At 38.9% G+C, this 18,314-nt stretch overlaps 1 protein-coding gene across 3 annotated transcripts in view; it reads left to right on the top strand.

Annotated features, from left to right (window-relative positions):
• The window catches only part of asic1b (acid-sensing (proton-gated) ion channel 1b), a 120,771-nt gene that overhangs the window by 77,075 nt on the left and 25,382 nt on the right, over window positions 1-18,314 (top strand). For 2 of the 3 annotated variants that reach the window (XM_056758193.1, XM_056758192.1), the window contains exon 1: window positions 8,771-9,455. The exons of the other annotated variant lie outside the window; for it this stretch is intronic. In XM_056758193.1, the coding sequence (XP_056614171.1) occupies window positions 8,793-9,455 (663 nt within the window). In that variant the 5' untranslated portion in view covers window positions 8,771-8,792. Of the gene's footprint in view, window positions 1-8,770; window positions 9,456-18,314 lie in introns of those variants that run through there. 3 annotated transcript variants of the gene reach the window in all.

Genomic DNA, 18,314 nt, shown 5'->3' with positions numbered 1-18,314 from the left:
AAGTTACTGGTTTCAACTAAAGCTAGACCAGTACCTGTTGAGAGAAAGTGTTTTTTTAAAACCAATTCCGCATTGCACAAGGTGCAAACAACCTTAGTCTTGTCGATGTTTCTATTGGGAAGCTTCTTAAAAATTAATATTCCCTGAAGCAAACCCGGCGGCTTCATAGCTGCATCCATGTTAGCACGTCACGTTTGATGCTGTAATTTCACAGTAACGTTATGTTGTGTTCAGACCAAACGCGAATGGCGTGTCAAGCGCGAGTGATTTATGTGTTAATGCAAAGAGCCAATAGACCTACTTGCTGCGCGAATCGCGCGAATGAAGTTCTGGTTATGAGATGATGAGGCGGCTTCTGCTTCCGCGAGTTGAAAAATCTCGTTCTCGCCCCGTACAGTGCAGTTAAGCTGGTATACATCCGCGCTAAAATATCAAGGTGAAAGTCATAGCTTGCGTAGTATAGACCCAGCTGCCAACCCAACTTTGAGAATAGATTAACGGCAACATTTTTTTTAACGCGCGATAATAGTCTCACTGCGTTAACGCCGTTAACGGCCCACCACTAGTTAAAACCCATTGTTACATTGTTGATTTTAAAACGCCGCTATTCGTCTAAATTTGTAATGATCTTTAAAACCTAATAATTTTCAACATTTTTGACATTGTTTACCTTGACATTAGTCGTTTTGATAAGTACAGTTAACGTGCTTTTATGCAATCTTAGCTTGTGTTCACACTTAACTTCTTTTTTGAGAAACAAAAGTTGACCAAGACGCTGTTTTGGTTACAAACAGCAGCCGAACACCATGACTTCATGGCGTCTTCAACGGAAGTCTATTTGAATTATAAACAGAGAGCGTCTATAACTAATCACATATTTAAAAACTACAATACTAATTTCTCACTAGAAATGCAATCAGAAGTTTTGACGGGCGTTTCGGACGCCTTTTTTTTTCGAGCTGGAGCTTTCTCGACCAACTATGTTCCTCGCATGTTGTTGTGGAAACGACAGGTCTTGGTCATTGGTTAGCTGAGAAATAGGAGCTTGATGTAGGGTGGGCTTTTCAGAAAAGTTAAACTTTTTTCAACCTCAGAAGACGCTCTGAGCTGCAGAAAAAGACGCCGGAGATGGCGTTTAAAAAAGCGTTTTTGGACGAAACTAGAAGCTCTAAAAAGAAGTCAAGTGTGTACACGGGCTTATAATGTCATTCAGATAGGCAGCTGAATTGAATCCGGTGTGATATTTCTTTGTGTTTTAATGAAGCGTATCATATATTTTATTGATTAGTAATGATGTCATTTTTTCAGTAGCGTGTGTGTTTGCTTACCGTTGAGAGCTGATGAAGTTTGAACTGCTAATCGCTCATTTGCCACGAATGATGTTTACAAACTCTCCAGGGAAATTGGCACATCCCATCATAAACGCGCCGCTTGTCGTGTGTTAATCCCGCAGGTGTCGTGCTGGGATGAATTAGTCTGATGTGACTGTGATGTGGAGTACGACGAATTGAGTTTGACTTTGAACCGCTCGCCGCAGGGACGAATAACACACTGCGTTACAAAAAGAATTGATACAATTTGAGGGATTACTCGTAATACAATACAGATTAGAAATGTGTTGAATAAGAGGTTGGTTTTTGACATGTTTTGATGTTTTTAACAGGAAGCCGTGCGCTTTTAGTTTCCCTCGTGAGTCCAGACGTCAGACTTGTCCATTATCATATGGTTTGATAGAACGATGTCATTGAAATGTTCATTTGCATTGGAAGAAGCAGAACACAGGACAGATCCGCTGTCATCATCTCCATTAACTACATCACAACATTTCAGCATTTGTAGTGGGGCTCTTGAGATTTTTATGTGCCCAGTGTTAGAAGAGAGAAGATTTTTGCTATCTCTGCATTACATAAGAGCTTTTAAAGCTGATCAGAAATAACGAATTCATCCATCTGACGTTACACACATATAGCTACGGAAGGTCGTAAAGGTCATGTCAAACCCTATATGACTTTCTTTCTTCTGCAGAAAACAAAAGGAGATATTTTGAAGAATGTTCAACCATTGACTTACATTGCATGAAGACATTACTCTAAATGTCCTCTTTTGTGTTCCACTGAAGAAAGACTCGCATACAGGTTTACAACTACATGAGAGTTGATAAACGATGTTTGAATTTTTATTTTTAGGTGAACTATGTCTTTAAGATCCAGAAAGCGTTTTTCCTGCGAACGTGAGTGATGTTCAAATGGTGTGATTTCTCATAAAACGCTTCAGCAACCACCAAGCAACGCTTTGTCAACCGCATAGCAACACATCATTTAGACTTCAATGAGCAATCCTTTCTAGCATCACCTGTATCACACAAATCCCCCATTAAGATATCGATTTCAGCGCACGTGAGGAAAGACGCGACACTAACCGACGTTATTTCTGTTTAATCCATCACGACGCCGGCCTGTTTGTCAGCTGAAATCGCTCCGCATGTTCTTCACAGACAGCACACAAACACTCTGTATTGATGTAGACAAGCACACTTTTTCTTTGAAAGCGTTTGCGAGTGAGCTTGAGTTTGATAGATAGAGCTTTAAATACAAAACGCTGTCAGTGTTACCGCCGCTTTGAGAGAGCTGCACCAGATGAGAGGGAATTTTAACCGGCTACATTTAATCTTTCTGGACAAGCAACTGATAAATTATATGTGATTATATATCATGTTCTGATAACAGTCATTTTTGTGTTATATTGTAACATTGAATAATCAATAACGTTGAAAAAACGTTGAATCAACGTTGAGCAAACGTAAGCGTTCGTTTTTTTATTCACACTGTGCTGTTGTTATGATTTCCGAGGCAGACAGTCTGAGAAGATGCATGTCTAACCTCAATGCACAGGTTCATATCACGAGCGTGCCACGCCATCGAAGCAGCACATTTAAAGCGACACGGGTCCCCTGCGGCTCCTACCGCAGATGTTTTTATAATCACATCGTCTCTGCACTCCTCAACTCTGTTTGTGTTTGCTTTGCAATGCAATAGACACTCAAAACTTCTGTGATGTTTATATTATAGCTTTCCTGTAGCTCAGTGGTAAGAGCATTGCGTTAGGTTGTTGGTTCGATCCCAGGGGATTGCAAATACCTATGTGAAATGTATAGGATAAAGCAATGTAAGTCACTTTGGATAAAAGCATCTGCCAAATGCCTAAAATGTAAAAATGAAAAATATTATAAGTGGAATGTGTCATTGTAACGCAACTCTATTGAGGTCAGGCCCTCAGACAGTCTGGGGTCATCCAAAGCCATGGGTTGCTTGACCTGACGGTGTTAAAGAATGTTAAACACAGCAGCTTTAGTGGAGAGAGTTCAAGATGACCACTAGGGGGCGACCATGGCCCCGCCCAGTTTATAAACATCCCTGAATCAAAGTGATTATATTGAAACAGAGTAAAATATGAAATATAGAGTCACATTTCTATTATTACTGAAAGTGTTTGTGTAGCAACAGAGGACAGAGGTTCGAATTCAAGAGAAAGTACACAATGTAAATGTGGAACATTGTAAAAAATAAGAAAAATTGATTAGTTATTTAGCTTAATAAATAAAATTAACTAAATATAAAATAAAAAAAATGAAAATATTTAATGTGTAATGTTTGGATATGAATTACATTTATTTTACGAATGTTAATTTTTAAAGTGTCACATATGCATATCAAATTATTTAGGAAGTTGCAAATTATGTGTTTCTTCAATATTTTGCAGCTTTATATAATATATTATTAGAATAGAATTGCATAGAAAAACTAATAAATACAAATTTAATATAAAATTGATTTAACTGAATAATCTGCTATTTTTAAAACAATTAACAAAAATAAAAGTACATTTCACTTAACATTTACTTAAGTGCAAACTTAGCTTGTAATGTTACAGTACTGAGTTGTGTGATTGTGATGCGTCGTTCATTCATCTCTGGTCTGGTGTCTGACTCTGGATCAGTGCCACTGGACAACAGCCGGCTTCATTAATTCAGCGTTCATAAACATTCACACACCTCCTCCTGTTAAATAATGTGTTTAGTGCCCAGCAGGCCTGGTCAGATGTTAGTGGATGTCATATCTCACAGCAGTACTTCAATCAAATTACATACGTGTGTGTATGTGTGTAATGGGTCTGTGCGCGTTCTCACTCGACTGGCAGTATCCATGGTAACGACAGGTCTATCATAGCTGTTGGTTGAGAGGGTCATGAGTAGAAATGATGGTCCATCTCCTCCTGCTTTCAATGAGGTACCCGCCCTAGAGGGACAGCCGCAGCGCAACAGCGTCTCTACTGCCCTCTGGTGTCTGTTGATGACATCACTCACATCTGCACTGTATCGCATCACATGAGATGTAAAATGCATGGCATACTTAAAGTTTTTTATGTTGAGAATTGTGTTTGCTAAGGTGGTCTGGGTGGTACTATGTGGTTACTTAGGTGTTTTGAGTGTTGCTATTGAAGTCTCAAGACTCGGACTCGGTCTTGAACTCGGTCTCGAGACCCTGTTTTTATGGTCTTGGTCTTGTCATGGACTTGTGTGCATTTTGACTCGGTCTCGACTCGTTCGGAATTGCATTATGCCCGAGTCCACTCGAGTCCCATCAAAAATATTTAATACATAGAAAATACGTCCCTTTAGGGGCCAAAAATGAAAGTTGTTTCTATGGCTTTTCGTGGCGTCTCATAACTTGAAATAGAAATTTCAAGTTAATCAGACTAGTTTCAATATCACATTGAAATATATTAATTGAGACACTTTGAAACAAACTGAGTTGAATAATTTGAAGATGATTTGATGATTTGCAGTAATATAGCAAGCAACCATTGAATCAAGGTTAAAAATGTATGATTTGTCAAAGTTCATTGCATTGAATCAGTATCACTTTTGTACCTGCACCATTATTGTGATCTTTTTTAGCTTTAGTTGAGCTCTTAAATTTGAAAGTTAAATAAGGTTTCCTTCAGCCATAACTGTGTGTTCCAATACATTAGTTGCGGTAAAGAGATGATAACTTCTGAATGGTAATTTATACATTTTGAAGTTGTTTGGATCACTGTTAATAATTGTGTTTGTTTTATTAATGTGTCAGCTCTGTGGATCAGTAGTTTGATATACTGTGATTGTTTTAGGAATTTACATATTCCCAATCTGCTAAACCACTTTAACACACAACGACATCAAGAATCTGCATATGAAACTCAACAATGACAATCAACAAAAGAAAGCTTCATGCTGCAATGCATGCTGGGTGTGATTGCAGTTGATCTGTTTATCTGAATTATTTAGCAATTTTCACAATTGTTGAGGGTTTTTATGACGAGTGTTGATAAATACAGCTTAAAACTACAACATTTTATGACAGCCTGACAATTTCCATGAGAACAACCCCAACTTTTGTAAAAGCATCTCTGTCTTTCTCAATGCACAAGTGTTTTTAAAACACTAATATACAACCCAGGCGAATTGATTTAACAAAAGGCAAGGTCCAAGAGCCCAACTAAAGCAAACACTGATCACATTAATGCTGATTATTGTGTGTACAAAACTGATGCGATTATCATTATTTTAATGTTTTCTTTGCTACATTATCTTACTGTTTTCAAATCATTCAACTCAGAGTGTCATTTAAATTTATTTCCATGTGAAAATTCGACATGCGACATTTCTTTGGTCAGGGGGAAGTCCTAATTGTAATAAAATACATTAACAACACATACAAATGACATACTATGTGGCCTTTTTTACCCTCAACTAATAATATTTTTAAACTAATATCGGTCTAAGTAAATAAAACACAGTTTATATGTCATGGTATATTTAATGCACTCAATGAGCTCTGTGGCAGATTTATTGTTTCCACCAAACATTTAACATATTCTTGAACATTTCTATAGGTCTTGTCCTAGGACTCGCACTCGACCCTCTCTGGACTTGGTCTTGACTCAGACTCGACCCTCTTTGGACTTGGTCTTGACTCAGACTCGACCCTCTCTGGACTCGGTCTTGACTCAGACTCGACCCTCTCTGGACTCGGTCTTGACTCAGACTCGACCCTCTCTGGACTGGGTCTTGACTCGGACTCAACCCTCTCTGTACCCGGTCTTGACCTGCACTCGACCTTCTCTGGACTCTGTCTTGACTCAGACTCGGTCAGACTTCGGACTCGAATGAGCTGGTCTTGTCTACAACAAAGAATTCTGGGTGTTGCTGTGTGGTTGCACATGCCTCCTGATTGATTCTGTGTGGTTGCTAAGGCGTTCTGAGTGATGCTTCATTGTTGCCTAAAGCATTATGGGTGTTGCTTTGATGTTGCACATGTTGTGAGTGATGCTGTGCGGATACTTAGGCACTCTGGGTGATAATGTGGGGTTGCTAAGGCCATTTGAGGGACGCAGTGTGGTTGCTAGGGTGGTCTGAATGATACTGTGGAATTTCAAGGCATGAGTTCTTGCTTCAGATAAGTGATGGCATTCTTTTAGTTCACTCGTCTTTAGAAACACTGTTTGCTTTCACACTTTCTCACAGGAGTGAAGGGAAATTGAATGTACCGTGGAGAATCCCGTTGAGCGTAACCTGAGAAACATATAGGTGTTGAGAATTCATTTCCCGCTGCTGGGCTTCAGGCAATCAGAGTGATTGCATTTCAAGTGCTGTGAAATCATCACACAGAGAAACATATCACTGAGACACACAGATACGCTGGACAACACTGCCATCTGCTGGACACACAAACAATGAGGATTATAGTTGAATTATTCACAGCTGAATAAGATTTAAAAAGTGTTGATATTTGTTAAATAAGACGTGCTGCTAATCACACAAAAAAGTGTTTTCATTTCAATCTGAAGCTTAAGTTTGCTGGTTGATGGTGGCCAGTAAATACAAATGAAAAACATTTTTTTTTCTAAATGGTTTAATTCAGGTTTATTTTAGAAGTGTTTGTTTTACAATGTTGCATTGTCTCAAAGCAGCTTTAAAGAAAAATAAACGGAAATATAAAATCTATCATACATATGGATTAGAATACATGGTATTTTTTATGTTTATTTTTATTTCATGATTTTTTTATTTTAAAAATGTGTTGTAATTTTTTTTCAGATAATAAGAATAAAAATTAAGTTATTAATAAGTTGTTTTGCTCTTGATTTAAGAATAAGATATATGTACTGGAAAATAAGACACAAATAGTAAGAAATGCATTTTTGCAGAGTGTGCTGAGAGAGAGAGAGAGAGATAAAGAGAGAGAGAAGGGCGAGAGAGAGAGATAGAGAGAGAGAGAAAAAAGGGTGAGAGAGAGAGATAGATAGAGAGAGAAGGGCGAGGGAGAGAGAGAGAGAGAGAGAGAGAGAAGGGTGAGAGAGAGATATAGAGAGAGAGAAAAGGGCGAGAGAGATAGAGAGAGAGAGAAGGTTGAGAGAGAGAGAGGGAGATAAAAAGAGAGAGAAGGGTGAAAGAGAGAGAGAGAGAGAGAGAGAGAGAGAGAGAGAGAGAGAGAGAGAAAAGGGCGAGAGAGATAGAGAGAAGGGTGAGAGAGATAGAGAGAAGGGTGAGAGAGAGAGAAGAGAGAGAGAGAGATAGAGAGAGAGAGAGAGAGAGAGAGAGAGATGGAGAGAGAGATAGAGAAAGAGAGAGGGCGAGAGAGAGAATGTCGAGAGAGAGACTTACTCCATGTAGGCTACTCATCTGTTCTACATCATTTGATTTCGTAACTGTTCTCACAAAACACAGATCAGCCAAACCTCAGAGTTCATCTCACACCCACACACATTTCTGTAGAAGTCTGTAAAACGGGATCAATTTTTCTCCGATCAGAGAACCGAAGATGAAACCCATCAGAGCTGTCAATGACATCAATGAACAGAGCAGACATTATAGATCACTATTGGTGACAGTGTGTCTCAAATCTAAACCTACTGTACAGAAAGAAAACTTCACTTACAGCACATTTAAACAAGCTTAGTATAGTTTTCATCTGAGATCAACATGAAGTTCAGCTCAACACTGCACTTTCTCAGCTTTAGATTCTCAAGATTCTTAGATTTTTCTTCTTGATTTAAACATCAACTTAATCATTTATCTCAAGCGATATATGCCAAAATGTTAAGAAAAATAAACATTGGGAAAGTAAGAAAAATTAAAACTTAATTCAAGTTGGTTTTTCTTTCCCCATTGGCAGATTATTTTAGCTGGTTTTAAACACAAACTTACTTAAATCTAACATTTTCTTTAATAAACCAGAACTAAACATGCAACCGTCTTCATATCACAACCTGGTTTTAAACTCCCTCGTGTGTTTGTTGATGAGCAGATATCTGTGCTTATTTTTTTGCGTTTGCTGTTTACTTTTTATTGAGACACACCGGGTGTAAATGCTGCTTATCAGTCAGTAAAAATCCCACGACCTTCTTCGGTCTTGAAGTTTAAATCTTTTTACACAAATGGCCTGGATTGTTGCCGGTGTCCTGTGACATAATTAAAACCCGGTCAATTATTTCAGGCCGGGCGCTGAAAGTTGATCCGGTGCTGACATCAGATGGAGGCTGTGCTCGGGGAGTATTCCCTATCTATGGGAGGGAGTTCAGGGGCCGGGGGTACATTACATCCTGCAGATGTCCTGATGTTAAGATGAGGATGTTCCTCCGACTCTATTCACATCGTGGGTAGGCTGAAGATTTGGATTCTGACCTCTGTGGAGTCAAAATCGCATTAGTTTCAACTCTGTCTACTTGGCTTCTGGATTTACCCTTCAGTCATGGTACGGATCACATGCACCATCTCCTTCAGCACTGACGACGAGTCGGCCCACGGCTCGCGCAAAGACAGCTTCGACGACCACTACAAGCGGGTGGTGTGGTCAAAGGATGGAGATAATGGGCGATACACAGAGGACCCCGACGAGCTGGACCCATGCGACGGGGTTGAAGACGAGGAGGTGCCCGATATCAGTCTACCCACGTTTTTGGACGGCTGCTCTGTCCACGGTGCCAACCACATCTTTGCGGCGGACAATAAGTTCAGTGTCAGACAGGGGTTGTGGGCGGTTGTCTTCCTGATGGCCGTCTCCATGTTTGTCGTACAGGTGGTCGATCGGGTCATCTATTATCTCCAGTACGATCACGTCACCATGCTGGATGAGCGCAACGCTAAAAACATGACCTACCCTGCCATCACGCTATGTAATTATAATATGATCCGCCGCTCGCAGCTCAGTTACAGCGACCTGCTCTTCATGGGTCCTCTGCTGGGGTACGAGGACAACATGGCCCCTGGGATACCTCTGGCACCGGAACCCGACCGACAGGGCTCTCGATTCAGCCTGGCGGAGTTCTACAACCGCACACGTCACCGCATGGAAGACATGCTGCTCGAGTGCAAGTTTTCAGGGAAGGACTGTGGGCCTGAACAATGGAGAGAGGTGAGATTGTGTTGAGAAAGTTGAGATTGTTTGGAGATCGTGGAAGAGAGGCGAGATTGTGTTGAGAAAGGGTGAGATTGTGTAGAGAATATTGAGAAGAGGTGAGATTGTGTTGAGAAATGGTGAGATTGTTCGGCGAACATCGGAGAGGTGAGATTGTGTAGCGATTATTGAAGAGATGTAAAATTGTGCTGAGAAATGGTGAGATTGTGTTGAGGATGAGATTGTTTTAAGAAATATTTAATCTTTAATGGAGAGAGAGGTGAGATTGTTTGGAGAGAGGCGAGATTGTGTTGAGAAAGGGTGAGATTGTGTAGAGAGTATTAAAAAGAGGTGAGATTGTGTTGAGAAATGGTGAGATTGTTCGGCGAACATTGGAGAGGTGAGATTGTGTAGCGATTATTGAAGAGATGTAAGATTGTGTTGAGAAATAGTGAGATTGTGTTGAGAAAGGGTGAGATTGTGTAGAGAATATTGAAAAGAGGTGAGATTGTGTTGAGAAATGGTGAGATTGTTTGAGAAGTGGTGAGATTGTGTAGAGAATATTGAAAAGAGGTGAGATTGTGTTGAGAAATGGTGAGATTGTTTGAGAAGTGGTGAGATTGTGTAGAGAATATTGAAAAGAGGTGAGATTGTGTTGAGAAATGGTGAGATTGTTCGGCGAACATTGGAGAGTTGAGATTGTGTAGAGATTATTGAAGAGATGTAAGATTGTGTTGAGAAATAGTGAGATTGTGTTGAGAAATGGTAAAATTGTGTTGAGTAGAACATTGGAGAGAGGTGAATTGTATGGAGAACATTGGAGAAAGTTAAGATTGTGTGGAGAAATGTGAGATTATGTGAAGAAAGAGTTGAGATTGTTTGAGAGTGAGATTTAGTGTAGACAAGGAAGATTGTGTTGAGATCATTGGAGAGAGAGAGAGAGAGAGAGAGAGGTGAGGTTGTGTGGGGAACAAAGAGAAAAAGAGAGACTGTGTGGAGAAAGATGAGATTATACGGTTGGAGTTGGAGAAGACTGGAGAAAAGTGAGGTTTGGTAGATAGAGGGGATATTGTGGAGATCACTTATCGTTGTTGTGGTGTTATTGTGAGGGTCATGGACTATATAAACAAGGTGTTTCTGAGGCATCACAGATGATGAAGCGTTCTTCTCTCTTTATCTAACACCAATCAGAAGTCATTTATTCTTAATGTTCAGCATTGCAAATCAAAACCAGCATTGTGTGTTATTTTGAGGATCAGTTTATCACAGTTATTTATCATTGTACCTCTGAAAATAAAACCACAGTTTTGTGTCTGTTCTCATTTGGTGATGTTGAAAATCTTCAGTGTTCCAGTCGGCTCTTTCTCGCTTATGAAACAAGCGCTGGCCGCCTGCGATAGAGACGTTTAGTTTGTTGCTGATCTCAAGGTTTTCTCGCCGGTGTTGTGAGTCAGACTCTTATAAACTTGAGTGAATTATGTTCTGCTTTCCTCTAAAGGCCGAGAATATATTTGCCAAAGTATCGCTTCATAGCCCTTCAGTATATTTATACAAATGCTTGTGGAGATTTAAATGTGTGAGTCTCTGTGCTCTTTATTATCAACCTCAACGAATAATCCGGAGAAACATGTGGATCAGGATTGTCCGTCGATCCACAGTGGAGATTTTTAAAAGCGCAGAGTTTCATGTGGATGTGCCAAACACACGGACAGATTGATTTTCTGGGGCAGAATAGAAGCAGCGGTCACTTCCTGAACCTCCAGTAAACCCCGATCCTTTTTCACCGTCAAAGCAAAGACTCGTGTTTCTCGTCTTCCTCCGGGTCGATATCACCGTCATGTCGTGAAAAGCCTTGTAATGTTGGGTCAGATTAAAGTATGCAGCCTTAAAAGATTTCTTCATGTTTGTGCAAAGTTCTGCATGATTTTGATTTTATTCTTGCTCTTTTATTCTACCTCAGCATCTGCATAGCAACACCCTGGCAACCCCTCGAAAAAAACAGGATCGTTTTATCTGTGAGAGTGTGATGATGTGTTTAATGTGACCTTGAAGATCAGGTTTAAAGAGTCGGAAGCTGTTGACAGAACCTCATGTAATATTAACAAGGCTGTGATTTATATAGCACCTCTCTCTCTCTCTCTCTCTCTCTCGTCCTCTGTTCTTTAACTGTGATGACTTGTACTTATGCATAATTTAAAATGACAAAGAATTAATTTGACTCTGTATATTTTTTAATAAACATCTCAGGTGTTCTGCTGATATAAGCCGTAGTATTATAACCCACTTCAATACATTTTTGTTAAAGTCCCAGTGAAATTTAAAAAGACAGTTCTTCTTTTTTCATGCAATATTGCAGCGTTTATAGTAAATAGCTTATGTGGCTCATTTTCTTTTTAAAATTCATGTAACCTCATAATCTTCAGTTAAAATCTGAAAATGCACTTCCGCCCTGAAATGAGTATCCATCTTAATCAGACGGCTGGGCGGAGCATCCGTTAACTCCTCCCCTTCAGCTGTCAGTCTGCTCGCAGTTTCATTTAAAAATGCTAGAGCTGTTTTTATACATCCAATCAAATCGCAGTGAAAAACTCGCATTATCTCCTTTGAAATTCCTTTTCACTCAGAAATATGTCCGAACGCGGAAATACAAACTATCTCAACTTCCGGTTCAAGAGTACTTTAAGCCTGACGTATCGCAGGACCATATATGGAAGGCCAAACTGTATAGCGTTTCCGGGTCCAAACGCTCAAAAAATGATCAATTTCCAAGTCATGGTTTGCTTTAAACTGCCAACAAAAAACACAATCCTACACTTTGTCTCCACAAAGAAATTCCAGATGTCCAGCAGCGGTTCCTTTTTACATTTTATTAAAATATTGATTTCGGAGAGTCACGTGATTCTGTTAAATTCAGTCTGTTACTTTTGTAGTGTGAACACTAGGGGGCGCCACAACACAGAGGGATTCACACAGGCAGAATTTACTCGATACTCAAAACCTTTATTTTGTTATATTGACCCAAATGTAAAAATCTGTCATTTATTTTCCCTCATGTGGTTGTGAACCTATACATGACTCTTTCAGTGAAACACAAAAGAAGCTATTTTGAGAAATGTAGTGGCTTTGTCTCCATGCAATGATGTTCAATGTTGTTTGATTATCGCGTTCTTCAAAATATCTTCTTAAGAAGCAAGTCAATTAATTGTGAGTTTTGTGTATCATCAGACTATTTTTTACAATGTGGCTCAGTCAAAGTAAAACACCCACACATACGGTGTCATCTACAGAAGAGATGCAAGTTATTTTATAAATGCCTACTGCATTGTTTGCTACTGTAAAGCTTGAGGTGTGCGGATGATGTCCATCGCCAAGGGCAACATGATGAAAGATGCCACAGACCTCCACATGAAACCCGATGTGGAGAACAGATGAGCGTTTAACCCTCCCACGAGTCTCTGAGTCCGAGCGTTCATTCACTCTGTGTTTTCATAGCCGTCTATTAAGGCAGCAGACTTGTTTCAGTGATGCATGCGTGGCATTATTCCAAAGACAATTAACCGACATGCATCTGTTAGCATGTCCTTGAGTCCGGAATGAATCTGTTCTCTCAGAGTCTCCTCTAGATGTCTTTAAGCTCCTGAAAGCCTGTAGATCATGTCATAGTGAGTGCTTAAATGTGTTCGTGACATCAAACCTGCTTTAACTGCGACACACGTCACATCTACAGCTCAAATCTACTGGAGAGAACAGAAACGCATGTTAAAAGTGAAGCTCAGACCTCGGATGGGTTCTCAGACCCTGAACTTCTTCATCTACACATGATGTTATAAAAGTTTTGATTTTGTTACGTGATCACAATTTGTTTGAAATTGCGAGTCGATAGTTAGAGGTGCTCAAGAGTTCTGGAAAGTTTGAACTAAACTCTTAAAAAAGGTACTTTAAAAGGGTTCTTCGTTGACATAGAAGAACCTTTAACATCTGGAGAACCTTTCTCTGCATTGTGTCAAAAAAAGGTTCTTTGAATTATAAATAATCAAGAAAGAGATGGTTCTTTAAAGAGGCTTTGGTTCTACATGGCATCACTGTGAAAAACCTTAGCACCTTTATATTTAAGGGTTTAGAAATGTGAAGCTTACGGTTGTATTAAAGGAATATGAAGTGATATATTCAGTAGATGGAGAGATGAACGTCTGTGGTTAGTGCTGCGCTATTAGACAGGAAATAAATCACAGAGGAAATCAAATAAGAAGAAATTAAAGATCAATTGTTTCTCACTGAAGATCCAAGATAGAAATGAAGAGCAAATGGAAATTTAAACTGGACACTATAAGAAATAAAGATGTTCAAAGGGAAACAATTCTGTCATCATTTACTCACCTTCGACCTGTGACAAATCTGTATGAAGGTCTTTGTTCTGATGTACACACAGAAGGATATTTGGAAGAATGCAGAACAGACAGAATTTGACCCCCGTTGACTCCCATAGTGGGAAAATTACTTTATCATTTTTTTGTTCTGTTGAACACAAAAGAAGACATTTTGAAGGACAACAGTTCTGAGCCACTTTTGGTTACCATTTTTTTTTTCATAATGTCAATGTAAAATCTGTCTGGTTATAAGCATACTTCCAAATATCTTTCTCTGTATTCACCAGAACAAAGACATTTATACAGATTTGCAACAACTGGAAGGTGAGTAAATAATGACAGAATTAAATTTTCTGGGTGAAGTATCCCTTTAAGACCTTTTTGAAACCTTTATTTTTAAGATTATCTGGTATTTGTTGATTAGTTTTAAGGTTAAAATAATATTCAAGGCTGTTGGCTGGAGTTTGGAGTATCACACACGTATACACACATACTTTATATAAGGTCAAGTCTTCTCATTTTCTGGTTTCTCCTGTCGGGTGAGGTTGACATGTCCTGTCTCATTACTCTTGCTCGACATGTGTGTCTGACAACCTCTGTTATCAGTTACACACACACACAGAGAGAGAGAGAGAGAGAGAGAGAGAGAGAGAGAGAATGAGGTCTGTCTAGTCGAGCATTAACAACCGACAATTCACACCGCTGGGAGGAAAAGTAAAGCATTTCAGGTTCGGGTTCATGGACTTTGTGGTATGCAAATCTTTTTCTTAATTAGTGGATTTTTAGTTTCTGTAGTTAGTTACTCGAGACAAAATGCATTCGGTAAAAAAAATGTATCTTCACTTTAGAAATTACAGGATTGACTTGATGAAAATGTTTTTATTTCAACTTAAATATTGGCAAATAATTCAGTCCAAACTTTATATTTTATAAGTGTACGCTCAAAAATCTTTTATTGACAGTGTTTAATGTTTGACATGTTGGCTGTCTTCCAGTTCAGGTGCTATGATGGAATTTCCTGAAATTTGCTCAGTTCTTTTTGACGATCGTCGTTTTTGTTTCTACATCAAAGTTGAACTTTTGTCGTCAGGTTTTTTAAATCAGGAATACATCACAAATAACATTTTAGTCTTTGAAAATAAATAAACTTCAATAACTGCGTTTGTTTCTTTGAGCCGGAATCAAAGGCTAGTTTTTATTTCTGAGATGAAAGGAATCTTAAATAATAATAACTCCTCATGGGACACCTGAAGAGAAGAAGCGTCGAACTCAATTCTGTTTAAATTTCAGACGACTCGCAGCGGATGAGAATATTGTGTCTCAGGGCGAGACTTTGATCTCCACCTGCTTTTATGAAGATTGATGGGAATTCGTTCAAATAAAAAAAACTTGCATTTGAATGTTTCTGAACTCAGTCACATCTAGAGACCAGAATACAATACGCTAGGTCCAGTGTATGAATTTTAGCGGCATCTAGTGGTGAGGTTGCGAATTGCAACCAACGCCTCCCCTCTCCTTTTCAAAGGAGTACGGTTGCTGACACAGAACAAAGATGTCTTAGCGTTTTCGCTTCTTTATCGAAGGAGATAACGTATTTACGAAATGCATTCTGTGGAGCAGTTTGTCCGTTTAGGACTACCGTATAGAATCAACATTGAGAATTCTGCATTGTATGATAGAAATAGCTCATTCTAATGTAATATAAACATATCGGTTCTATATGTAATGTCTTTATACACCTCTGAACACAAAGTTATGTATATTATATTTTTTCTGTCAATAGACCCTCCCCAAAAAATTACACATTGGACCTTTAAAAATCTTGGGTTATTTTAACTAAGTTAATGTTACCCAACAATATAGTTTATGGTGTGCAGCGACCTGGAGGTGTTTTATTATGACTTGGGTCAGTAAGAATCACATTAATGACCATACAGAAGCCAAACACACACACCATCTCTGGCCAAAATATCATAACATCAACTGTTTGATTGAATACACTATACATACTACACACTGAACACTTGTGTGATATCCGTCTGTCATTAAATCTACAGTACCTCATCTCTCTCTCTCTCTCTCTCTCTCTCTCTCTCGGCACAGCTGCAGGTTTCACAAGACATTTGGCAGCGGTGCGCAGGATGATTTAGGCAGCCGTCCAAATGACTACAAAGTACACTAGTTGGGGTGCTGATCTGTAGGTTTAGTATGCACAATGCAGTCAATGCCACTGCACTGCATTACAAGAACGGCGAATGAAAATCTGTAGATTCTTAAAGTCTTTCATGGAGAGCAGTGATATGAATTAGAAAGCAAAAATAGACTTGTAGTGAAGATCCTAGAAATCCCACATGTATGACATATATTATGAACATTTCTTGATTCGTTTTCTGGAAACCAAATGATCTCAAGTGTATTTTTTATGTTCATTTCTAATTCTGTACTTTAATTGCATGTCAACAATCGACTTCTTTGTGTTTTGCTTTTAGGAGAAACTCACTGTAAAGACCTTTTTTTAAAGAATTTTACAGTTTTTTCACAGGTTTTTCTACATATTTTTTAAATACGGTAAAAACTTCAGATTACAGTAAAGCACTGCAAATGTGCAAAAAAAACAACTGAAAAAACATGTAATTTTATGCTGACTTCTTTTTTATTTTACGGCATATTTCTGGCGCTCCTGTTTCCCTAAAATGTCAGTAAAAAAATAATCTCACAGTAAATTTGTGAAAACTGAAGTGAGTTACTACTGTCAAATTACAGAAAAAGACCGCAAATTTACAAGAAAAAAAGGGAAAACGTATTTTACAAGCTCCATTTGTTCTTCTGTGGAAGTTTTTATTCGAGCCGTGAAAGAGCACATGAGTATTCATAATGGCAGTGTTTCTGCGAATCTAGATGGTTTTGAACCAATTAAAGTCGAGTGCTACTCACTTCATGAGCTCTTCAGGAGACGTGCTGACATTCACTTCACTATTTCATGTTCAGATGATCCTAATGGACGCTATTTAAAAGTTTATTTCATAGCATTTCCTATTTCTCCATACATTTATTTAAACTCACCATAAAACGGAAGTTGCGATTGACTTTTTTTCCGTATCGTGACGTATATCCAAGTGAAACGGCTTCTGCAATTAGAAAATAAAAGTTGGGCGGGGCTTTATTTTGCCCATCCCTTTTTGATTGCTTTGTAAATTGGGCCTGGAGGGGAGGGCTAAATAACACCTGGCCATTGGACAGTGAGTATGGTCCTACCTCTCTTTTGTCTCTGACGTCGTGTGGTGAAGAGTTGTGGTTGAGAGGGAGAGAATTAGCTTGATGTTTCTGATTAAAGATTACAAGTGCATATTAATAGTCACTTGAACATGTGTAAAACACTTATTCCTGTTGGATTTATGATTACTTTAAAGAAAAAGCTTGAGGTGCACTAACAAATCAATAAGCTCTGATGTGTGTCCTTGCCGTCTGAATGAAAGGCACTGCGTTGTTGTTCCTTTGTCCGAAATCACTCCAGAACACATCAGGATATTTTAGGCTACAGATTTTTTCCATCGAGTGAGTCACGATTCTGTATGAGGTTTAACTTTCTCAACCTCGCTGACCAAAGAGAAGAATTACTCAACACATACAGTACAGAGCCTTTGATCGATATTAAATTTAACCGTATCAGTTTCATGTATGCGATAAAACACTTTATATTATCCCAGTCGTAACATTGAGTCGAAGATGATGAGGACACACGCATGAATAGAGCCGGAACATCTATAATGAAAGCAATCCTTTTTATGTAACGTTGCCTTGATAAAAGAAACGTACACCAAAACCTTTGAAAAGAATAATTTCAGATAGAAAGTCATGAAAGGGAGAGAGAACAAAAGGTCTCGCTTCTATTTTTCTTAATGCCCCAATAGTTTTCTGTTATTTTAGTATGACTATACACACACAAATCCATTTATAAGATTGCAGGAACTTGGTTCACGTTCATCTCATTTCATGAAACGTTCCAGCAGCTTCTGTATTCTTGGTTAAAGACGACATTAACAGATGAACAGTGTCATGCTTAATTCAGCCGTGTTTCTGGTGATGAATTGATGTTCGGCTGTGTTTTTTGGTGGATGGTAATTATCAGCTGATGTCTCTCAGCGTGAGATGATCTCACAGATGTCTCCAGACCGCACTAGAGTCACTTTCTCTTTCATGATGTCGCTGGCGGGTGCTGTATGAGCTTCAGTCACTGTTCAGCATGTGGGCGGGAAACCAAGAGAACGACAGACTCGTGCGTACACTGTCACTTCTCGTGAGCTTTAACCGTGACCAAAAAACACATGGGTAAGATTTAGCTTCGCTTTTTGTGTGCTCAGGGTTAATGATGTACTTTAAAACAACTCATTTGGGGACTTCTATCGGAGGGGTCTGAACAAATCTTCTTTCTTGTCAGATGTTTTAAATAGGTCAGTGCTGTCCTCTTATTTACAGATTTAATGGAATCCGTTGTGAGGTTTCATCCTTG

The sequence above is a fragment of the Triplophysa dalaica genome, chromosome 10, assembly GCF_015846415.1.
Source record: "Triplophysa dalaica isolate WHDGS20190420 chromosome 10, ASM1584641v1, whole genome shotgun sequence".
Classification (NCBI taxonomy): Eukaryota; Metazoa; Chordata; class Actinopteri; order Cypriniformes; family Nemacheilidae; genus Triplophysa; species Triplophysa dalaica.
This window is presented reverse-complemented; position numbering and strand designations above follow the sequence as displayed.